The sequence below is a fragment of the Nelumbo lutea genome, chromosome 1 (assembly GCF_056320005.1).
Source record: "Nelumbo lutea isolate HS-2025 chromosome 1, American lotus-T2T, whole genome shotgun sequence".
Lineage (NCBI taxonomy): Eukaryota > Viridiplantae > Streptophyta > Magnoliopsida > Proteales > Nelumbonaceae > Nelumbo > Nelumbo lutea.
The window spans coordinates 85254499-85279837 of record NC_142684.1 but is presented as its reverse complement, the minus strand read 5'-3'; the positions used below and the strand labels follow the sequence as shown (position 1 = coordinate 85279837).

Below are 25339 nucleotides of genomic sequence, written 5' to 3'. Positions count from 1 at the left end.
TGTGAAATAAAGAATAATATATATGTGATATGTGCCTAGCATCCCAAAGTGTAGGCTAGCTTCAGCCACCTTTCCCTTCCCCCGTTTTACAAGTAATCATTTTACAATTGTCTCAGAAAAACATATCCCTATATTTCACCCCTTGTTTAGCCATTGTGTCAGCCAAACTATTTGTTGTTCTATGTGAGATGTGTTCATGAATCCTGCTTTTTTGGGTTCACCAAGTCAGATTCCGATTTTTGTGTCTTGTTCATGCAACACTGGTAGCAACTAGCAAGCGTTAAAAGTTGCATAACCTGAACATAAAATCAAACACTAAAAGTAGAACAAAATCAACATTCTTACGAAAGAAAACCAAGGGGCTAAGCCCTTGTCTGTTAACGAGACTGGGCCAAATGGGCCCTGGTATCTTTTCTTGTAATATGTTATTTATTTATTTGTTAGCTAACGAGCCTATCTTTATGGGCCTGCTATTTCTTTTTTGTTAGTTCTCTTTATGTTACTGCCTAGTTGGCCACCCACTTAAGGGCATACTTGTAATTAACCTAAGATTGAAGTTTAACAAAAGGATTAGAGAAGGGAGGGAAGAGATATTCTAACTCTTCTTCTTTTTCCTCTTCTTTTCTCCATCTTCTTGCTTTGTGCTGCTGTTCTCTATTTTTTTTTCTTCTTTCTCTCTAAATTGTACCAAGTTTATATCAGTTTTACTGGACTGATTTACATTTTGGTATCAAAGCAGGTTTCTTTTTTCTTCTTTTTTCTTTTTCTCTTTTTTCCCATACACCCTTCGATTAAGAGAGTGTATGGAGAGATAGGTTCTCTATAGTTTAGAGGACCTTTTGCCTAATTGGTAGATGGATTGGAGAGTTGTATTCTGGTCGGAAACTGCCACGAAGTGATATTGTACTGTTTCTGCCAAAACCCTAGCCGATTAGAGATTTTCGAAGTTACAGATAAAAGTAAAGCATTGGGTGTGGCGCTCTGTTCTTGGGAGGTGCCTTTTGACTTCTAAAAGAGGGTAGTTCAGTTTTGGAAGAGATTAGGAAGCTTTGGTAGGAGCGGATGCATCTTTTCTCTTTCTCCCTGACAGCCGGGCACAGTGAAACCCCAGTTTTCAAGCATTTGGGTACTGCTTTGACTTCAAGTAAGTTTATAAAGATCAGATTTTTGGTTTTTTTTTTTTGTTTTCGTTTGATTAATGGAGCAATACGGAAGTGAGTTCAAGCAGGTGCCTATTTCTGGGCTTGGCTCGATAGATTCCGTTTTGACTGGTGTGACCACAATTAAGCTAGATGGAACCAATTATCTTGCTTGGGCACAGTCTATAAGGATTTGTTTGTAGTAGAGGAAAATTAGGGTATCTCACAGGCAGAAAGGTGAAACCCAAAGAGACAAACCTTGAATTTGAGAAATAGATCTAGGAGAACTATACATTCATAGGATGGTTGGTCAACTCTATACAGCCTCATATCAGTCAGCACTATCTCTGGATGTCTTCGGCTAAGGAGATCTAGGACAGTGTTACTGAAACCTATTCACAGAAGTTGAATGTGGCTAGAGTCTACAAGCTGAAAAGTGATGTGAAGAACCTAAGGTAGGGGGAGAAGAGTGTGACAATCTATTATTCTATGCTGAAATCCCTATGACAGGAAATTGATGTTATGGAGATAGTTGTATGGGTGAGTATGAAGGATGCAAAAGATTTTAGGAAGTTGGTGGAACGAAACAGGGTTTTTGAGTTTCTTACAAGACTCAACCCTAAGTTTGATATCATTAGGCAAAATATTATGGCCAAAGATGAGGTTACTCTTGCCTAGGCATATGCTATGGTAAGCAATGAGGAGAGTAGGCGGTAGGTTCAATTATAGAGTCCACCTACGGAACACTTTGCACATGCTAGAATAAGCCGAATGCCCAATTGAGAAGAAGGAACAAGTATGTGAATATTGCAAGAAACTGGGGCATACTAAGGACACTACCTGGAAGTTTCATCCTGATCTTCTACCTAACTGGTTTAAGAATAACAACAATTTTAAGAAAACCAGTCAGACAGGAAAGCCTAAGTCGGCTAATGTTGCCACAGTATTTGAAGGAGGAAGTAAGGAGAGTGAAGAGAAGTCAACCATGGAAAAGTTGGTAGCAATGAAGGCAGATTTTGAAAAGTACGGAAGGTTGTTAAATTAGTTGGAAGCTACTGTCTCTACATCTCACTCTCCAGGCAACACATCATCATCATCATCAGCATTTGCTCACTCAGGAATTCGTGCTTCTACAAACCATGCTTCAATTTCAGGTAATCATAAAATCCCTTGGATCATTGATTCTGGTGCATCAGACCATATGACCAGCTTGTCTAATCTTTTTTGTTCATACCACCTCTCTGGTAGAGAGAAAATCTCCCTTGCTGATGGGTCTCTTGCTCACTTTTCTGGCAAGGGGGATATCAAGACCTCTGACACCCTTTATTTATCCTCTGTCATTCATGTCCCTAAGCTTAATACAAATCTTTTATCTGCTAGTATCTTAACTAAATCCATGAATCGTAGCATAACCTTCTTTCCCACTCATTGTGTTGTTCAAGACTTGCAATCTCAGAGGATGATTGAGAGTGGCCATGAGGCAAATGGAATATACTTGCTAGACATACTTGATGGAGTTCTTGGACCACCTCATGGAGTTGCCTTGGAGTCAGTTTTGTCAGAGTCTGTTGACAAAGTCATGTTATGTCACTTTTGGTTTGATAATTTGTCTTTTTCTGCTTTGAGTCATTTGTTCCTAGATATGTTTAAGGGAGTGTCTATCTAGTTTTCATTGTGAGTCATGTGAACTGGCAAAGCATTATAGACAATCTTATTCAGTAAGCAATAAAAGATTTATTTCTCCTTTTCATATTGTTCACTCTGATGTGTGGGGGCCATATCATTTGCCTACTATGGGGGTTACAAGTACTTTATCCTTTTGATGATTACTCCTGTTACACTTGGATTTATCTAATGAAATCCTAGGATGAAGTACCAACTATTGTGCAAAACTTTCATGAATTCATTCTTACCCAGTTTAACACCCGGATCAAAATATTCTGTTCTCATAATGCTAAGGAGTATTTTGAGAAAACCCTCTTAGCCTATCTTGAAACTTTTGGGGTTATTCATCAGAGTTCTTGTTTGTACACTCAACAACAGAATGGAGTGGCGGAAAGGAAGAATCGACATGTGGTTGAAGTTGTTAGATCCCTCATTTTTGCATCCTATGTTCCTATAAAATTTTGGAGAGATGTTGTCCTTATTGCTACCTTTTTGATTAACTCTATGCCTTCTCGGGTTCTTGGCTTCAAAACCCCCTTTAGCCGTCTCTTTCCGGATGAGGATATCTTCCCTCTTTCTCTTCGTGTTTTTGGGTGCACCTGCTATGTACATGTTCACAGCCATCAAAGGCACAAATTTGAACTTAAGGCTCGTAAATGTGTTTTCCTGGGATATGCCTCCATGCATAAGGGATATTGCTATTTTGATCCGGTTAGTGGCACCCGTTTGGTATCTTGGGATGTCACATTTGCTGAATCTACTCCTTTCTTTAGCATTCCTCCTGAGGGGGAGAAATCTGAGGAACCGTTTACTATGTTTCCAACGGTTCCTCTTCCTGTTCCTTTTGAGTCATCTGATGAGGTATCTACTTCTCCCACTAGGCCTACCTCCAGTATTCTTGTTCCTCCTCTTCCACCTCATCCTCCTGTAATTCCTCCTCATCCTGTTCTCCAAAGGTGGTACCAAAGACGATTTAGACATGGGCAAGTTTTTCCACTCCTACAGATGAGCCTCTTGTTCCTCCCATCATTACTGAGGTAACAAGTCAGCCTTCCTCTAACCCATCTACTTCTTTCCCAGACCCTGATCTTCCTATTGCTCTTCGCAAGGGCAAGTGGAAGTGTACTACCCATTGTATCTCTAAACACCTGTCCTATAGCCTTCTATCTCCTACCTACTATTCTTTTCTTGCTTCTGTTTCTTCCCATGTGATACCTAGGTCTATACCAGAAGCCCTATCTAAACCTGAATGGAGGGATGCTATGATGGCTGAACTGGATGCTTTGCATAAGAACCATACCATGGATATTGTTGACTTGCCAGAAGGGAAGGAACCAGTGGGTTGTAAATGGGTATTTGCCATTAAATATCATTCTGATGGCTCTATTGAGAGGTTTAAGGCCAGGCTGGTTGCTAAAAGGCTACACTCAGATGTGTGGTATTGACTATCTTGAGACCTTTGCTCCTATGGCTAAGATGGCCCCAGTCCAAGATTTGTTGTCCCTAGCTGCTACTTTTGAATGGCCTCTCCACCAGTTTGATGTTAAAAATGCCTTCTTGAATGGAGATCTACATGAAGAGGTTTATATGTCTTTGCCTCCGGGAGTGTATGGAAAGGAAATGCAAGGGAAGGTGTGTAAACTGTAGAAATCCATTTATAGTTTCAAACAGTCTCCTCGGGCTTGGCTTGAGAGATTTAGGACTGCTCTGTTGACCTTTCTAATAGTTTATATTGATGATATTGTGTTCATGGGTAATGACACCCAGGAGGTTAGTAAGCTCAAAAGTTTTCTTAGCTCTGAATTTGAAATCAAGGATTTAGGAGATCTCCGGTTTTTTTAGGCACTGAAGTTGCTAGATCTAAGGATGGTATCTTCATTTCTCAATGCAAATATGTCCTTGACCTCCTTGTTGAGACTGGTAAACTTGGTGCTAAACCAGCCTCCACTCCTATTGATCACAATCATAAGCTTTCTATTACAGATGGTGAACTTTTATCTGATAGAGGAGTGTTTCAGAGACTGTTTGGGAAGTTGTTATATCTTTGCATGACTTGGCCAAACATTTCTTATGCAGTGAGTGTTATTAGTCAATTTATGCATTCTCCCAAAGATAATTATTGAGTTGTTGCAGAAAGAGTTTTGTGTTACTTGAAAGGTACTCTAGGGAAAGGCATTCTATTTGCCAAACATGGACACATGAAGCTGGAAGCATACATTGATTCTGATTGGGCATGATGTATTGATAAAAAAAAGTGATAGGTTATTGGTAAAAAAAAGGAGACAAGCAATAGGGAGAGTGTATGTCTGTATGTATATAACTCATCAAATGGAAAAAGAAAAACAAAATAAGTAAAAGCATGGAACCCCTATTACTTTAAATGCAACAAAGATACACAAAAGAAAAAGAGTGTGTGAGTGTCTGTGATGTATATTATTTGCAACAAGGAAAAAAAGAAAGTGAAGAAAAGAGAAGGGAAAACCCGGTTCTACTAACAGATAAAAACATAGACATGAGCGATTTGAAAGAGAAAACATTAAAAAATGGAGGGGCAAACATCTTATTTTGTCCCAGATGTATGTATAATGACAATGATGATGCTCTGTTTTGCAAAGAATATCATGCTGAAGCCTACTAAAGAAAACCATACCATAATGAGTGTATTTTTCTTCCATCACTGTCTTGTTGTTGCTTTTCTTCTTGCCTTAAACCCATTTTATGCCTTTTTGAATTGAAAACTTGTTTTTATGATATCCTTTTACCCTTTTGGCTTTTCATTATACAAATGAAAAGTGTAGTTGTACTAGACCAAAAATTGGTACACAGCCTATATGAAAGTACCAAGGTGAGGCACAAGGCATTCCCCCCAAACCCCTTATTGCCTAGGTGTCACCTTGACAACTGTAGCTTTAACTCTTTGTTATCATACTAAAGAATGCATGGATGAGTGGTAGATTGCCAATCTTCTCTACCTCAACTGTTGCTTAGATCTTGATTGTATCCATTTGTTTGCATTGTTATTTGGTTTGTGATATGGATTATGGAATGGGTATAAAAGTTCCTGCTTGTTTTGCCAATATATTTTTGTATTTGCAACTCTGAACGAGTATTTTTACCTCAAAGTGTTGCATTATATTCAAACTTTCAGAGAGGTTTTTGACTTGTGGAATTTGAACTTGAGAATTACAGTGGAGTTTTACCTAGGGAACCAATGCCTTCAAATATCACCGTGAGGCTCCCAACTCTGGAGGAATTAGATGCCTATGCACTTGAGCAATGGGAGGTTGTCATCCAGCAAAATATATCATCTTGGTCTATCTAGTTTGCATGTTTTCTTTGGGCAGTAATTCTAGTTTTACCCATCTTGTGTCTTAAAGTGGTCCTCTTGTCAATTTGTAGTTTCATTAAATTTCAGGTTACTCTTTCTTATGACTTGAAATTGTTATAAACCAGTGCTTCTTGCTACAACTCATTAGCTCATCCCATGCTGAAAGGCTAACAAACTTCAGCCCTTCTATGATGAAAGTTTTCCAGCGAGGTCTTTTAAGTCAGAGGTCTTTCCCTTACATTCTTTCTTTTTAAAATTAATCTATTTCAGCATGTTCTTTGTCGTCCAAGAAAAAGCATGTCCTATTTTTCAATTATAATGACTAATATTTGGAATGTTCATACATGCTTCTCTGCCTTTTTCCACAGAGAGAAAGGACCAAGGCTAACTGAGAGTGGTTTCCAGTTCTTGGTGCACATTATTTTGACCACAAGCTACTTCTGTCAATTTTAAACAACACCAAACAAAATTTCTGTTATTCCTCATTAGAATCTTATTCTATGTGTAAACTACAGTTGATGGATACAAATGCACAACTTTGGTACATTATCAGAGAATACATCTCTAATTCAGAGGTATGGACTTTGATGGTTTTAATATGATGGAGGCTTATTTATTTCTCAAGACCCTGCATATCCTTTTTTGTCCAAAATTTGATCTGTATTTTTTCTTGGGATATCACATTTCTCACATGTTTCATGTAATCATATCTGAGATTAGCATGAGATTTCTTGTTTTTATTTTCATTACCAATGTATATTTAAGGTTCTCACTACTATTTTCAGTGTCATTTAAGGAGTAGCCCTCAAGGCACCCCTTGGGGTGATGTTTCTTCAAAATGCCTTGAGGTGCATTAGTGAAGAGCCCTTGTCACATGAAGTGTAAGCTTCATGATTTGAGGTCTATATGAAGCATAGAGGCACACACATCAAATATGCTTCAACCTGAAGATCACATGCTTGAAGGTTTGAGGTGCATACATATATAGAGATATACACATCGTAAAAGCCTACCATATTGGACATTTTAAAATGTGATTGGTAATTATTTGATAAACAATTCTATACAGCAAAACAGATCCTTTACATATTTAGCCTATTAGATTGTCTTTTCAGTAAAAACCCATGAATATTCATTCAACACCAAACTGCACACAAAGTATGCAGCAAAAGAAGCGTACAACATTGTGCCTCCCAAGAGAGGCCTTACCACAATTAACAGCAGAAGCAAAAACAAATGACAGCAACTGGTTATACATATTACAGATTAGCAGCTGGTCCTGGACATCCCCAATCTAAACAAATTTTTCCAACCCCGGCCTTATCCAGAGAATCAGCTATCATGTTGGCACTCTTAGGCACCCACTTGAACGAGGGTTCAATGCAGCACCTAGAGCTTGAGCCAATCTGACTAGAAGTCCTGAATTTTCATGGAATTTGACTTTGACCTGCCATCCAACATAAAACCACTTGACAGTCACCCTCTACTTCCACATTCCTTAAATCCTGCCTAGCCAACAACTTCAAATCTTGAACCAAGACCAGAAGTTCAGACCTCGAAGAATTTCCTTGGCCCACCAGATCTGAAAAGCTTAGAATGATACTGCTCCCATGTTCTCTAACAACTCCCCCCACACCCAAGGGCCCCAGATTTCCAGCAGCAGTCAAAGTTGAGTTTGAGCATCTCTATATCAGGAGGGGACCAATCCACCACTGTTCGTTATACTTATAAAAATGACCATATGAAGTTAATTGCACATGCTAAAAATAAATAGAAAAATATATGGGTTAGGTTATTGAAGTTTTTAAAATATATTGATTTAAAAATTTGATTAAAAAGCAAATTATGAAAATAAAAAGCAGGATTATAGTGTTTTAGTAAAACTGGAATGTTATTACTTATGCATTAAAAGACATGTCTGTTAGCCCATGCCTTGAGGTTTTTGCTCATGCTTCAGACAAATGGAATGCTTCAAATCGTGCTTCAGTATGTTCTTACATTAATATGTTTTTATTTTTTTCTTTTTGTCTTTACTTTATTTTCCTATGATTCTACAGATGATCAGTAAATTTATGTTACATAGAAAATATAAAATGCAGAAGGGGATATTTTGAGTGTGGATTTAGCAAGAATAGGAACTTATACTAGCCACTGTTTTACATAGTTCTTTGTAGAAAACCTAATAATTTTAGTTGGATATTTGTGACATCTCTAATGATTTACTTTTCATCTTTGTGATGCAGGACCGAGGTTTGGATCCTGCAGATTTGATTTCCTTTCTCTTAGAGCTTAGCTTCCATGCCACAGGAGAGGTAATACAGAAGGGCTGTAGACATGATTACTTTGAAAGCTCCAATAGCATGCCTTAACTTCTAATGGACTATATTGCATTATTCGTTCTGGAAATTCAGTCAACTCTTCCTGCCTTTAGTTACAACTAATTTGGCAATCTACATGTGCAAGTGAGATGATCTCTAATACACTCTTCATAAAAAAAAGAGACAGATGATCTGTAATACCATATTGGACCTTGTGAATTGACTCCTGGGTTCCCTTTGGTTTCACAGTGACGTAACTTTCACAGCTATTGTATTTTGTATTGCCACAGACCATCTGAATTCTCATATTAACAAGATACCTGACATAGAGAAGCTTTTTACAATCTTCAAATGTAATTTAACAAATGCAGATTCTTTAGTAGTCTATCCCCAACAAGCCATGTTCTTTAATAAGTAATGAATTGCTAGCCACAAATAAATATCCAAACCAAGCGAACTGTCAAACCTAGTAACTATTCATTCAAATCTGTTCAGTAAGAGATGCATTTCAAGATGGGTTTTCCTTTTATCCTTTATGTGGTTTTAGAGAGCTTTCTCCGTTAATAACAGATTTTGAAAAGTATACTCTTTTGATTTCTGAGTAATAATTTTTTCTTTATGTTTTAGGCCTATAACATAAACACCTTGACTGAGATTCAGAGAAGCATTATCAAGGATCTTGCAGACTTAGGAGTAGTCAAACTTCAACAGGTAATCATGACATGATTATTCTTGTTATAGAACAGAAGAAATATCTTTTCCTTGGTAAAATGAGGCGCCCATTTTTATATTAGAATCTGAAACTTTGAAATATTTCTTGTTACTCCAGGGTCGAAAGGAAAGCTGGTTTATTCCTACTAAATTAGCTACTAATCTTTCAGTTAGCTTGTCAGATTCATCATCACGCAAACAGGTTTCTTGTTAATTTTTCTCTTCAAAATGTGGTAAATGAATGGACTGTAGCTCTTACCTGATGCGTGCATGTGTATGGATATTTCCTACTTGAAGTGTTGGACTTTAGAAATAGGAAACATGGGACCATCCCAAAAACTATTATCTCATTAGACACACCCATTGATATCTCAGCAATGCGAGTGTACATGCACGTGTGGATACTTACCCGTTATGATTTTTATGTGGATAATTCCTACTTGAAGTGCTCGGCTTTAGAATTGAGAAAGGGTGCAAAATGCCATGCCATTATTATGCTGTAAAAAGAGAATTGAAACATTCCAAAAACTGTTCTCATTAGACATACTTGTTGAAATTTCAGCAATGGACAAAAGAAGCATGGTTACACAGTTTTACATTATTTTATGAATAGCATGTCTTCACCTTCTTGGTTTAATTTAATAAATTTATCTCCCAGGAAAACAAAACTTTAATACAAACTTACAAAGCTTAACACTATATGGCTGTTAATCCTCCTTAGGGTTCATTATTTGCTTGCATCCTATTTCTTCAATAATCCTATTATTTAGATATTGCCGGCCTTCCATTGTGTAGGGAGGTGGAGAAGGGGGCATAAAACTAATGATTGTTTGACTATCTTTAACAAGTTGTTTATGTGCAAAACCTAGAACTTTCAGTTTTAACAGTTCTATGCAGAAAAGCTGATATTTCAGTGTGATCCGGGGGAGGGGGGAGGGTTTCCAAAACATTTTGGACATTGTAGAAATGCTGTACCTAGAAAAGAAACAACTGAATTCGTCCTTGTCCCCTAACTGGTGTTTCTTATGTCAGTTGAATGGTGAGACTACTTTTCATCTCTTAATCTCTTTTTTGCTGTATTTAGGATTTTTTTTTCTCTTTTTGGTTTCAGGCGGAACCCTCCTACTAGTTGGAAAGGTTGTTTAGTCTGTCTGTTTTGAGAAGCACAAAAAGGAGGGGCGAGATACTGTGGAAATGCACAAGGGAAACAGTGATTTGGACAGTGTGGAAAGAAAGAAACACAAGAATCTTTGGGGAGACGGAGAGGAGTAAGGAGACAATGATAGAACTCATAACTCTAACAGTAGCACTTTGGGTGAAGACCTTGAAACTATTTTTAGACTTTAAGGTGGAAGATTTGTAATCTTAGGAGCTATACTCGAAGTAGCAAAGAAGAGAAGAGAAATGCAGTGAATGTCGAACAATACTTGCTAGTTGACCATGCTATTATTTATGTTTGAATGTAGTACAAGGTACAATAAATTACTGGGATGCCCCTGATTAGTGATGGGACACCCAGATGACTTAAATCATTAAACAGGATTAGGCCCATTAACATAGGCCCAATTACAAGGTAAGTTAAACACAAGTATGGGCTAATAAGAACTCTTATAAGCCGAACATCACTCTAACATTCTAACACTTCCCCTCAAGCTAAGCATGGATATCAATCATGTTTAGCTTGCCAAGTATGTCCCTGAACTTTGTCGTTGCCAGTCCTTTAGTTAGTACATCTGCAATCTGCATCTCTGATGGAGTATAAGGCACACAGAGTTCTCCTGAAATAATTCTCTCTTTGACAAAGTGTCGATCAATTTCAATATGTTTTGTCCTATCATGCTGCACGAGATTGTTGGCAATGTTGATAGTAGCTTTATTGTCACAATACAGCTTGAGAGGACCCTCAATCTTGATACCAAGCTCATTAAGGAGAGTTTTGAGCCATAAGAGTTCAACAACCCCGTGTGCCATAGCTCGGTATTCTGCTTCTACACTTGATCTAGCCACAACATTCTGCTTCTTACTGCGCCATGTGACTAGGTTTCGTCCCAAGAATGTACAGTAACATGAGGTTGATTTTCTGTCTCCAACAGACCCAGCCCAATCAGCATCAGTGTAGGCTTCAATTTCAAGTCTGCTATTTTTTCTGAATAGAATTCCTTTCCCTGGGTAAGTCTTCAAGTATCTGAGAATTCTTTCCACTGCTCTCATATGAGAGGTCTTTGGTGAGTGCATGAATTGACTGACAACATGCACTGCATAGGCAATGTCTGGCCGAGTAAGGAATAAGTATATCAGTTTTCCTACCAATTTTTGGTACCTTTCTTTATCACAGTATTCCTCACCCATTGATTCTTGTAATCCATGGTTCGGTTCTATTGGAGTGTCTGCTGGCTTGCACCTCATCATGCCTGTTTCTTCTAGGAGATCTAACACCTATTTTCGTTGACATAACCCCATCATGCCTGTTTCCTCTAGGAGATCTAGCACATATTTTTGCTGACATATGTAGATTCTTTCTCTTGATCTAGCAACTTCAATCCCAAGAAAATATCTCATATTTTCCAGGTGTTTGATCTCAAATTCTGAAGCTAAGAACTCCTTCAGCCTTTTCATCTCTTTCACATTATTTTCAGTAATCATCATATCATCCACATAAACAATGTGTTGTAAGTTTGTCATCCTGTCTCCTTGTAAATAATGTATGATCTGCACTGCTCTGAGTGTACCCCACTTTCTTCATGGCCATACAAAGTCTCTCAAACCATGCCCGGGGACTGCTTCAAACCATATAATGCTTTCATTAGTTTACACACCTTTTTTCCAACATCATATCCAGGTGGGGGTTCCATGAGTACCTCTTCATGAAGATCATCATTTAGGAAGACATTTTTCACATCCAGCTGATGAAGTTTCCAAGAGAATTTTGCTGCTAGTGACAGTAGAACCCTGATTGTGTTGAGCTTTGCTACTGGGGCAAATGTTTCTTTGTAGTCAATTCCTTCCTTTTGTGTAAATGCCTTTGCCACAAGTCTGGCCTTGTACCTCTCAATTGACCCATCTTCCCTGTACTTTACTGTGAATACCCACTTGCACCCAACAATGCCTTTCCCCTCTAGCAGGTTCACCAATTCCCACATTCTTGTTTTCATTAGGGCTTTCATCTTTTCATTCATGGCTTCTTTCCACCTTGAATCAGATGCCGCTTCTGAGTACCTGGAAGGGACACATACAGAGGAACGAGCAGACACAAAGGAATGATAGGCAGGGGATAAGTGTGAGTAAGAAACATAGTCAGCTATGGGATGCCGAGTGGTACAAGAACGAACAGGCTTACGGAGAGCAATAGGAAGATCCAAATCTGAATTGAGTGAGTCAGAATTACCTTGGATTGCAGAGACAGATTGATATGAGTTCAACTGGTTGCAATCATGAGGTTGAGGGCCCTTCTTCCTTCTATTGTATGTAAGTATCTCTTTCTCTTGCCTACTGGAACCTTCAGAAGCATCAACTGAATCTGGAGAAGTAACTGGCACAGTGGGAGTCTCACTAGGTAAACCCGGGATGTTACAGCTAGGAGCAGCGAAAGCTGATGAAAGGGGAACAAAAAAGAAGGGAGAATGAGAATCCTCTTCCAACTCACTAGTCTCCCTTGAAGAGGATTCTGAGAAGACTGGAAATAGGGTTGAGACTCAAAAAAGACTACATCTTTGGTGACATATTTTTTCTTGGAGACAGGATCATAACACTTATACCTCTTTTGCGTAGGAGAGTACCCCAAAAAAAATCCCTTTGTAGCCTTGGGATACAGCTTGGCCTTCTTTGGATCCTTCACATGTATGAAGCATGTACAACCAAAAACCCGTGGGGGAAGAGGAAATTCTGGAAGAGTGGGACACAAAACAGAGAAAAGAGTCTTCATACCCAGTACCTTAGATGGCATTTGATTTATCAGGTATGATGCAATGAGTATAGCTTGAGACCAATATTGCTTGGGCACATTGTGCTGGAAAAGTAGGGCTCGAGCTGTCTACAATAGTTGCCTGTTCTTGCGCTCAGCAACCCCATTTTGCTGAGGGGTGTAAGCACACGATGATTGGTGTAACATGCCTGCATCTTCCATGAATGAGTTCAGGGATCTTTCAAAGTATTCAACTACATTGTCTGAATGGAATTGCTTAATCTTCTTATCAACTTGTGTTTCAACCATCTTGCAAAACATCATAGTTATCCGTGGAACTTCATCATGTCCTTTTAACAGATAAATCCAAGTGCATCGAGAATAATGGTCAATAAAACTGATGAAGTAACAGAAGCCATCAATGGAAACAATGGGTGAAGGACCCCAAACATCAGAATGAACCAAATCAAAAGGGGCTTGAATTTCATTACTAGAAATTGGATGCATTGATCTACATTGTTTTGACATTTGACACACATCACAAATTAAACTCTGACTTGGAATGCCCTTACATAATTCAGGAAACAACATTGCTAAGGAAGAAAAAGACAAATGACCTAGCCTAGCATGCCACAGGTGCAACCTAGCTATTGACTCCACACTTTTCGGACTAGTAGTAGCAGAAGCTTGTAGGGCTGAGCTGATATCTGCATCAAAATAGTAGAGGCCCCCATACTCATGACCACTCCCAATCGTTCTCCTCGTCAATCTGTCCTGGAAGACACAATGAGAAGGAAAAAAAGTTATACTGCAGTTCAAATTTTTTGTAAGCTTTGAAACAGACAACATATTTGAGGTAAAACTAGGAACATGTATGACTGATTTAAGAGAGAGATCCTTGCTTAGGTCAACCACCCCCTTTCCAGAGATGGTGGTGAGAGACCCATCAGCTGCTCTCATCTTATCCTGGCCAGACAACAAATGATATGAAGAGAATAAGGAGGACATATGTGTCATATGGTCAGTGGCTCCGGAATCAATCACCCAAGAGGTAGAATTAATGGAACTGGTTGCACTAAATGCAGAGGCTGTACCTGATTTGGCAAGAGAGGTGGAAGCTAAAGAATTGTTCTTCAGACGGGCTAATGTCCGGCTGAGAACCTCTACCTCACTAGCTGTGAAGCCCGAGTATTTGGTTAGAGGAGTTGGCAGCCTGCCTTGTGGTGGAAGAGGACATTGTCTAAGTACTTTGTGAGTTGTCACTACTGTTGTTGGTGGCAAGATTCCCACTTGCTGTGTGGCCCTTATGTTGCCTTTTGTCCTTTCTTAGAGCAGCTGGCTTCGGACGAGGGTACAAGACCAAACATTTCTTCTTTGTGTGTTTCTCACCACCACAATGGGTACACTTGAGGGACTTCTTGTCTGAAAATCCATTTCCCTTAGTGGAGACTAGGGCTGAATGTTCTCCAGATCGTTCTGTTGATTGTGTCTGGGAGTCAACTTGCATCTCCTTTCTCCTTACTTCTTCATTCCTCACCAGGTAGTAGACATGGTGAAGCTCAGGTAATTCATCTCTCCCTAGAATCTGTGACCTTATACCTTGATATATAGGGTCTAGGCCTGCCAGAAACTTGAAGGCTTTGTTCTCCTCAATCTGCTTGTCATGCCTCTCCTTATCTCTGGAATTTTCCCAATCCAAAATCAAGTGATGGTCAAGCTCTTCCCAGAGGCCTTCCAGTGTTGCAAAGTATGTTGCCACAGACATGTCTCCTTGCCTTAGGGCTGCAATGTCTTGGTTCAGCCTGTAGATTCTAGTATTGTTCTTTTTCTGGCTGTATGTCTTGGATACTTTCTCCCAAATTTTAGCGGTTGTAGGGTAATGATGAACAGTTCTGGCCACCCGAGGAGTCATGGAGGCCATCAACCAAGACATGACTGTGGCATTTTCCTTGCGCTAGACGGTGTATTCAAGACTGTCAATTTCTGGTTCTTTCTTGTCTCCATCCAAATAGCCTGTGAGATCACGAGAGGTAATGAACAACCTTGCTGAGACGGACCACTCTCTGAAGTCATACTCATCCAGCAACACACTTGTAATCTGCAAGTTGTGCAGATTAGGGTTTTCCAGGTTTGAGGACCTTGCGACAGGTCTGTTATCTCTAGATGAAACTTCACCTGATAGTGAGGACATCCTGACTTCAGTCCTAGAGTTGTTCACAGTGTTGTAGGTGGTTCTGTTTAGGGCTGGCCGAAGTGGTCACAATGTTCACAGTGCTGGTAGAAGTGTTCACAGTGTTGTAGGTGGTTCTGTTTAGGGCTGGCCGAAGTGGTCACAATGTTCACAGTGCTGGTAGAAGTGTTCACAGTGCTGGTAGCACACTAGATAGACTTCACTTGGACTGAACCAGTTCGAGTACAGTAGCAAGTAAAAGTTCGAGGTTGCAACTGTGCAGTGCAAGTCTTTACTACTGTGCTGTGCAGGGCTGAAGTAGGGCTGGTAACCGACTTGAAAATAGGGCTCTTTACCACTGTTCTGTAAGAGTCTTGCTGGTGCACCGAAGCTGCAACTGTAGAAGAGGCTAAGTTTTTACCACTGTTTTGCGCAAGTCTTGCTGGAGCACTGAAGCTACAACTATAGAGGAAGCTCTCCCCCCTTTGGCTAGTGCTAGGACTGCTGAAATCAATCCTCAACTAGGTCTGTCCTATACAGACCTCTCTTAGTAGCCAAATGGCTACTACTTGCTGGAAATAACCTAGTAGGACATCTACTTCTGGGTCTTACTTCCCTTGAGTCCTAAAACCAAGAGAAACCCTAGGTTCGAATTTGTTTTACTCTCTTACACCCCTAGGTCTTTACTGCAGCAACCCAGAAAAGGAAGAGAGAAGATGAAAAGACAGCAAGAGAAGAGAGTGCGCCGGCTGAAACCAGGAAGAAGCTAATGCTCTGATACCATGTAATCTTAGGAGCTGTACTCGAAGTAGCAAAGAAGAGAAGAGAACCTCTGAAATGCAGTGAATGTCGAACAGTACTTGCCAGTCGACCATGCTATTATTTATGTTTGAATGTAGTACAAGGTACAAGAAATTGCTGGGATGCCCCTGATTAGTGATGGGACACCTAGATGACTTAAATCATTAAACAGGATTAGGCCCATTAACATAGTCCCAGTTACAAGATAAATTAAACATAAGTATGGGCTAATAAGAACTATTATCAGCTGAACATCACTCTAACATTCTAACAAGATTTTTTTTAGGAAATGAGGGCAATAGCTGGATCCTCCTCTAGGAAACAAAAAAACCGTAGAGGTATGGTCGTTTAGGAATTGAAGTTTGATGACAAGTAGTGTGGGCAATTCAGGTCCTTTAGGAATTGAAGGGGTGATTCAGTAAAAGCAGAATTCTTAGCAGCAGTTTTTGGGGTAAAGATGGCTAAAGAATTGGGAGTTGGGAGATTGGTCATTGAAGGTGATTCAAGGCTAGTAGTGGGGTGGTTAAAGCAAGGTGAGGGGGTGATTTGGCAGCTTAGAAATGAATTCAGGCACTTCAAATGGCTATCAAAAGACATGATCATTCAAATAAAACGGGCTAGGAGATTTGCTAAGAGTTTAGAAGATGGCTTAGCTAAGCAACGGGTTCAAAGACAACATATGTACTAGGCACATTTGTAATACAGTTGTGTGGGGTTGTTCTGTAATGGGTTTTGACAGATTTTCACAACTTGTTGTAATGACTAAAGAACTGGGAGTTGGGAGATTGGTCATTGAAGGCGATTCAAGGCTAGTAATGGGGTGGTTGAAACAAGGTGAGGGGGTGATTCGACAGCTTATAAATGAATTCAGGCACTTCAAACGGCTATCAAAAGATATGACCATTCAAATAAAACAGGTTAGGAGATCTGCTAAGAGTTTAGAAGATGGCTTAGCTAAGGAAGTGTTGGGTAACTGCCTAACTCAGGGACTTTTTCGAGGAAGCCTGCCTCCTGAATGAGAGAGAGAGAGATTGTATTCCCCAAAATCGATAATTCCTCTTCTGGCTTCCTTTCCTTATTTATAACACTTCTGTTACAATTCTGTTATATCAGTCTCTCCACTTGTCCAGTTTGTTATTTAGTTTGTTCTAGTGGCTGGCTGTTAGTTACATTACTTAAAGGCTGACATGGCCTTTTCTTGTACACTTGTCTCTTTATTCCCTTTATTTGTGTCTCAACAGTCCCTCCTCCCTTGAAAGCGACCTTGCCCTCAAGGTCAAGATGTGGAAATCTATTATGTAATTCCAAGTAAAGTTCCCAAGTTGCATCTTCAAGTGGGAGACCTGACCATACCACCAATGCCTCTGGTTCGATGTGATTCCCTTTGCGTATCCACCTGAAATCTGTTATCTGGGTGGGCTCAATTTGAACTTGGCCATCTTCCGAGAATGATGGGAGGGTGGTTGTTGTTATTGCTCCTGTTTTTGGCCATTTCTTTAATAGAGATACATGGAATACATGGTGCAATTTCAATGTTGTTGGAAGGTCAAGCCTGTATGCCACAGACCCAATGCGTTCCACAATCCAAAATGGGCCGAAGTATCTTGGGCTTAGTTTGTTCCACCTGTGGCCTGCTATTGAAACTTGCTTGTATGGTTGTAGTGAAGGGATGAGAGATCCATCGTATGGACGCCCAAAGATTGCGGAATAGGGGGGCGAATTTCAAAAAACTTTTCTCTCCCTTCAACTAGGAATCACATTCCCTATTTAGAAAATCATATTTTCAATGATCATTCTTGAACCATAAATTGAACTAGATCTGAACCAAAAGGAGTAGGAGAGGATTATACCTGATACGGAGAAATAGTATCCCCCGACGAAGGTGTTCACGCCCAAGGAAGGATCCAAAGACTGCTCCCACTGAAGATGGCGCAGTGTAGGATGGAGCAGAACCAACAGTGTTCTTCTCCAAGAACTCTGTCCTTCGCAAGAATCAACAGGATGGCACGTGAGCACAGCTTCGTATCAATTCTTTCTCAAAGAACTGATTTCAAGATCGAATCTTGACTACTCCCACAACTGGAGATCGAACTAGCAAACAGGGGCGGCAAGAACAGGGAGGCAGCAAGAAAGAATTCTGCAGGGTTGCTTAATTCTTTCTTCTGTGTTTTTCATCACTAAAGAGGATCTGAATATCTCTATCTTCTAAAGACTGCTGCCCCTTCCTTCTTTTGTTAACCTAAAAGATCAGCTCCTAGTCCAATTAGGAGCTGCTTATCCAAATCATATTTGGATCAGCCCTCTCTTTAGGTGATAAGGATAAACCCTTATCTTATCTGCAGATTAGATTAGCTTTCTCCTAATCTCAATAGGAGGTTTCTAGATCTGAATCACATTCAGATCTGGACTCTCTAAGTGGATAGGGTCAAGACCCTATCCTATCTGCTAATCCATCTCAGAATTCACCCCATAATTAACTATTTAAATAGCCCAATTTGAATTTGGCTTTGGGCCCATTAAGCTTATGTGCTCACTTAACCTTCTTAACTGCTGCCCAGTTGGGCTTCCTTGTATGGTGTGGGACCCAAGCATTAATCTATACATCAGCCACATGGGTTCGGCCCAGCCTTTGTTACAAGGCCTGGCCGAATACACTGTTATGGACAGTGCACCCCCTGAAACCCATCAAATGGGCTCTATGGGCCCAACACTTACCCTAAGTGGTCCCTGGGCCAAGCCACTTTGTAACACCCAGGGACCGTGGGCAGATGCAAGATTAGCCCATCAGGTATTATCCTCAATGGTCTTACACTCAATCTCTCAGCCCATAATGATCATACTCTGCCCGACAAGAGAGGACCTCTCCCTCAGCTATAAGGAACAGTGTTGCACTCTCTGCTTATATGGATCCCATGAATTAAAACCTTCTTGCAAACATTTTAGAAACCATAATATATATACTTTTATATCTCAAATAAAATATATTTTGCAAAACAAATATCAACGATTGAAATCGGGTGCCGGCAATCTTGGTTTCCATCAGTGAGAGTGCATCCCCGATCATTACCTTTGTTCGACAAAGGGGCTGATCTTGTCACTACGATCACCCACTCAGATGAATTCTCAGACTGTCCCAACATACCCAGGTTTTGACCCCCGCTAAGGATCTCACTGATTGGTACATCAAAGACAGCCCAATCTGACACCTAGTGCAGTATCATAATCGAGTCTAGGGGTCGGGTGTAACTTTCCAGTTTTGCCCATCAATCTCCAAGGTCCAGGGCAATAATGGAAATCTGGTCCAGTTCATAGATTCAATTAATTCTACACTGTATGTGCTTAGGGTCTCACCCTGGCAGCTGAGACAGGCCACCCCAATCGACTTGGTGGCACCACAGTGTCAGCCTTATCAGGATAGGTCTCCCCAGACCGACCCACTGGCTGCGAACATTCTAAACTAACACAAGTCTCATTAAGTGTCCAGTTTAAGGGTATTACACAGAAACATACCAAGGGAACATGAATCAAATATGCACTTTTATTCATTTACAATAAACTCATAAGGTACATCATTCTGATTGAAGCTAAGGGCATACAAAACTGTCTAACATGTAGTTTAAGGAAGACTTGCTCCCCAATCTGGTGTTGGACAGGCCTATGCTTTCTGTTGTATGACGGAGGTGGGATTTGAGATCTTGTCACACCCTATCCCGCTGGAGGAGTTGGTCTTCTACTGCTGCTACTGCTATAGACCCTTTCTCATATGGGAGTAGGGGAGGTGGGTCCCGTCCATATAGAGCCCAGAAGGGAGTCATTCATGCTGCACTGTGATACGTGGTATTGTACCACCATTCCGCCCAATGAAGCCACTTGAGCCACTGACGTGGCCTATCCCCTGCATAGCACCTTAGATAGGTTTCCAAACTCCGGTTGACCACCTCAGTTTGCCCATCTATTTGAGGATGGTAGCTGGTAGATTTGAAGAGTTTCACTCCCTGTAGTCGAAAAAGTTCTACCCAGAAACGACTCATAAAAATTGGGTCGTGGTCTGAGACAATAGAGTTAGGGGTACCATGTAGTTGTGCCACCTCCTTAGTAAAAATCTCAGCCACCATTGAAGTTGAAAAGGGGTGGGAAAGAGGGAGAAAATGGCAGTATTTGGTGAATCTATCAACCACTACGAGATTGACAGACTTGCCATAGGAAAGGGGAAGCCCTGTTATGAAGTCCATGGATATATCCGCCCACACTTGGGTATCAGCCTTATTTTTCTGGCAAATGACACATTCGGCTATGAATTTTTGGACCAAATTCCGCATGCCTTTCTAGTGGAATTGGGTGGCTAGTCTCTTGTAAGTGTGCAGAATCCCTGAGTGTCCTACTGGTGATGAGTGGAACACTTCCAGAAGCTGCTGAATATGGGCTGAATCCTGTGGTATCACCATTCAACGTTTATACAACAGCAAGTTATTCTCCACTGTGTACCCTGGGTGGCTAGTAGGGTCCTCTTGGACCTGTGAACGCAGCTTGTTCAGTTGTGGGTGTCTTTCAGCTTCTTCTCTTAACTAACTCATGATGGGACTTGTTGGGCTCATGAGAAGTAATGGAAATAGTTGTGGTTGGCGTGACAGTGCATCCACCACCTTGTTAGTGTGCCCTGCCTTGTATTTAATGATATAATCGTAGCCGAGTAATTTGGCTATCCATCGCTGCTGTTCTGGGGATAGTACGGATTGCTCCAACAAAAAATTTAGGCAATGGTGGTCAGTTCGTATGATGAACCTCCTCCCTAGAAGGTAGGGTCGCCACCTCTGAAAATAGGGGTAACGATAGAGCCTTACATTTGTGGGTGCTGTTCCGGGCAGCAATGGAATACAATGATCATGGGCACGTTTCGGTGGTAGTTCCTTAGGCTCTTGGAAGATCACTGGAAACTTCTGAAGTAGCTGCTATGGTTGTATGTGGGCTTCTTCGGATCTGTTGGAGTTACTTCCTTGGGCTAGCATTGGGCTGTTCCCGTGGGAGTCTATCTGCATTAAATTGATGTGGGCTGGGTTTGCTGCCTATTTTCTTAGGGTGGCGAGACTAATGTGTCTTGGACCCTTGGACAGCTGTCCTTGAATATGCACCTGTGAGCTGCCCACTTGAAAATCCATCGTGAGACGGGCCCAGTCACATATCACCGGCCCTAGTTGCCTTAACCATTGGACTCCGAGAACTACATCTGCTCCACTGATTTCTAGGGGATGGAGATCTACCTCGAACTTGTGTCCTTGTATCTTCATTTTTAATCCTGTGCACGTACTGTCGCACACCAGGTTTTTCCCATTAGCTACGTGTACCCGGAATGCTGTACATGGTTGGTCTGGGATCCTTAGTTGTTTGACCAATGTTTGGGTAATGAAATTGAGAGTGCTGCCACTGTCTATAAGAACCGACACATGGCGCCTGTGTACCAGTCCGGTTACTCATAGTTTGAGAGGAGGCAAGACCGGTCAAGGCTTGCAGGGATACTTCCGGGTATTCCTTTGTCCATTGCCCCCATTCTTGGTTGTCCACGGGCTCGTCAATGTCTGCTGATTGCTTGGCGTTTTCGGTTTCGGGCTGGAGGAAGAATACTTGCGGGATCTTACAGCGATGGCTCGGTCCGAATTTGTCTCCACATGCATAACAAAGGCCCTTTTTTCGTCGGGCTTGCATCTCAGCCCAGGTTAACCTCTTGGTTGAGCCGAGGCCTGAACCGGAGTTGGCTTCCTTGCCTGTGATTCCTACTCTTGGTCTGGACTTCAGTTTACCCAAGATACCTGGTTCTGGATTCGATATACCTGGTCTGACTACAGCTCCCAAAGGTCGATTAATCCTTCTTGCTCGATTCAGTTTGTCTAAATGGAGTCGAGCTAAGGCTGCTGCGTCAAGAACGGTGATGGGTTGCATGGCTTTCACCTCCAGCCGCAATTCTTCCTTGAGTCCACCAATAAAACTGCCGACAAGTGCATTTTTTGGCCACCCTTGCATGCGCACAACTAACCTTTCGAATGCCATCTGATAATCTTGGACGAAGTCGGTCTGTCGTAGCTTAGCGAGGCTTTCATCATAGTTTTCAAAAGCCAGACTCTAAATCTCATGGTTAAGGCACGGTGAAGTCCACCCATGTGGCTCTTGGGTGCCGTCGCCGGTACCACTGGTACCAGACAATCGCCTCTCCTTCCAGGTGTGCGGAAGCTAATGGAACACGATCAGGTTCCTGTGTATCGTGGTAATCGAAGTACCTTTTGGTTCGTAGAAGCTAGGACGTGGGATCTCCCCCTACGAAGACAAGAAACTCGGTTCTTGCCGTTCTTGATCCGCTTCGATGACTAGTGGTCATTGCGTTCTTCCTACCCTTCCCGATTCGGCATTGGTGGTGTCTGTTCCAGTCGCTCAAGCAAGGATGCGAAGCTTTCTTTTATTTCTTTGACGTCAGCTGATAATCTTTTTATTTCTCCTTCCATGTTGTTGACCTTGTTCTCCATCGCGGACGACCTTGTGCTTGGCATCTTGGCTCTGATACCAACTTGTTAGGTAACTACCTAACTCAGGGACTTTTTTGAGGAAGCCTGCCTCCTGTGTGTGTGTGTGAGAGAGAGAGAGAGAGAGAGAGAGAGAGAGAGAGAGAGAGAGAGACTTCCTTCCCTTATTTATAACACTTCTGTTACAATTCTATTATATCAGCCTCTCCACTTGTCCAGTTTGTTATTTAGTTTGTTCTAGTGGTTGGCTGTCAGTTACATTACTTAAAGGCTGACGTGTCCTTTTCTTGTACACTTGTCTCCTTATTTCCTTTATTTGTTTCTCAACAGGAAGGGGTTCAAAGACAACATATGTACTAGGAAAATTTGGAAGCTCAAATTTATCTTCAGAGAAATTGACATACTTTCAAGGAGGATCAACTCTCAGTTTGGTTGGGCCAAATGGGATGCAAATTGGATGGCGGATACCCTTGCAAAACAAGGGGCAAATAGATCTTCATTGTTTTGGGCAGAATTGTAACTGATTGCCGGAGATTGCAGTTTAGATTAATGTCTCTCTGCAGTCTTTATCTGTTGTAACTGAATTTCTCTGTTATTAATGAAAATTTCTTGCTGATAAAAAAAAAGATTTTATTGAATGAATTTAAGTCTACTTTGGCCAACCTACCAGATTATTTCTTGTTCACTTTCAAGCTTCATGTGAAGATAGCAAGTCAAATTGAAAAGTTGATGAGGGATTTTCTTTGGGAACCGGGTGACTCAAAAAAGGATCACCTAGTGAAGTGGGAATTTGTCACTAGGAGGTGAGAGGACGGGGGCTTAGGCATTGGCAATATTAGTTTAAGGAACCTAGCCTTGTTAGGAAAGTGGTTATGGAGATTTCCCTTAGAGCATGAGAATTTGTGGCATAAGGTTGTGGTGAGCATTCATGGTTTGGCAACAAATGGATGGGATGCTGGTGTCAACCCCAGGGCCTCTCATCACTCCCTTTGGAAAGCAATCATTGGAATCCTACCTTCTTTTCAACCTTTCATAAGGTATGATGCTTGCTCAGGTAACAAAGTTCTGTTTTGGGAGGACACTTGGGTTGGGAACGATCCTCTTAAGGACAATTTCCCGGTTATGTATTCTCTTTTGTTAAACAAATTGAAGGTCATTTCCTCTGTTTGTGTGAATGAGTGTCCTTGGGATCTGGGACTAAGGAGAGGGTTGAGAGACTCAGAAGTGGCCTCCGCAGATGGGCTGTTCTCTCTTTTGGGTGCAGTTTTCTTAGATCAGTCTTGCCCAGATACTAGAATTTGGTCAGAGTCCCCCTCAGGGTTTTTCTCTTGCTCTTCATTTTTCAATGTCTTAGTTCTGATGTTGTGCCTACCCCTTTCCCTACAAAACAAGTGTGGGCTACTCCTGTTCCACCAAAGGTTAGGGCTTTCTGCTGGGAAGTGGTTCTCCGAAAGGTCAATACTTTGGATGTACTTCAAAGGAAAAGGAAAGGCTGGTGCCTTTCTCTTCATGTCTGTTGCCTTTGCTTGCAAAATGGAGAGACAATGGCTCGTCTATTTATTTCCCGTCCTTTTATTTCTTGTATTTGGGATTGGTTCTCCTCTCTCTTTGGTTGTGGGTGGACTCCTTCGTCTATGCGAAACCTTTTCGACTCTAGCTTCATCCAATTGCCAAAGAAGAGAGGCAGGGTGATGTGGAAAACAAGAGCAACTGTATTATGGTCAGTGTGGGAGGAGAAATAATAGGACTTTCCAAGGACAGGAAAGAACCAAGGAAACACTTAAATAGAGGGCATCACTACCAGGATCATACATTGGACAAAAGCTTTGGAGCTTTTTAAAGACTTTTCTTTCACTGACTTCATTAGAGGATGGAGTGTCATAGCTGGTTCCTCATCTTTCTCCCCATTAGTTCAGGAAAGTTGGACCCCGCCGCCTTGTTCTAAAGTGGAACTAAATTTTGATGGAAGCTCTATAGGCAACCTGGTCCCCTTGGGAATAGGGGGTGTTTTCAGTGATGAGGGAGGTAGAGTACTGGCCCTATATTCAGGCCCTATAGGGGTGGGAGACTCCCTAAGAGCAAAAGTTTTTGCTTTACTCCAAGGTTTCAGATCGGCAAAGCACTGTGGATTGCAACAGATAGAAGTGGAGGGAGACTCCAAATTGGTAATAGGCTGGCTGCAATCTAGAAGCTTGGTCTCATGGATTTTCAGACATCAGCTAAGGGAAATCTCAAGCTTAGCAAGGGAGATTGGGGTGAGATTTATTTGGGCAAGAAGATCAGCAAATGGTATGGCTGATGCTTTAGCAAAGCAAGGAGTCAACAGGCAAGAGTTGTTTTGGGCTTGTTTTCGAGACAGTTTGTATCAAAGGGTTCTCCATGCGGCCCTTGGATGGTGGCAGATGTTATTTTTGTCCATTATTATTAAGGAAAGTTACCGTTTTCCATAAACAAGCTGATCTTAGAAGGAGACGCTGAAACTGTAGTGAATTTGTTAAAAGAAGAAAATTCAAGAATATGGAGCTACAACAATGAAAAGAGGAAATACAACTGGCTGACAAAAGATATGGAAGTTCGATGCACTTGGATAAAGAGAAGTGCAAAATCCTTTTCAGATGGGTTGGCCAGACAAGGGGTGAATAGGAGCTCTGTTTTTTAGGCTCAACTGTATTTTTGGCTTTAGTGGCATTTGCAAGGAGTTAAGTTACTTCAGCTCCAGTTGAATGTTTTTTATCACTTAATCAATTAATGAAATCTCTATTTATTGATAAAAAAGTGTCCGTTTTCCATAACATAT

The 25339-nt window shown here is 41.1% G+C and overlaps 1 protein-coding gene across 1 annotated transcript in view; it reads left to right on the top strand.

The window, feature by feature from the left end:
* Positions 1-25339, top strand: part of LOC148875846 (transcription factor-like protein) — a 58384-nt gene that overhangs the window by 4946 nt on the left and 28099 nt on the right. Inside the window, exons 4-10 of the mRNA XM_088965492.1 lie at positions 5994-6087; positions 6258-6358; positions 6501-6543; positions 6648-6707; positions 8376-8444; positions 9078-9161; positions 9280-9363. Coding sequence (XP_088821618.1) covers positions 5994-6087; positions 6258-6358; positions 6501-6543; positions 6648-6707; positions 8376-8444; positions 9078-9161; positions 9280-9363 — 535 coding nt within the window. The remainder of the gene's footprint in view (positions 1-5993; positions 6088-6257; positions 6359-6500; positions 6544-6647; positions 6708-8375; positions 8445-9077; positions 9162-9279; positions 9364-25339) is intronic.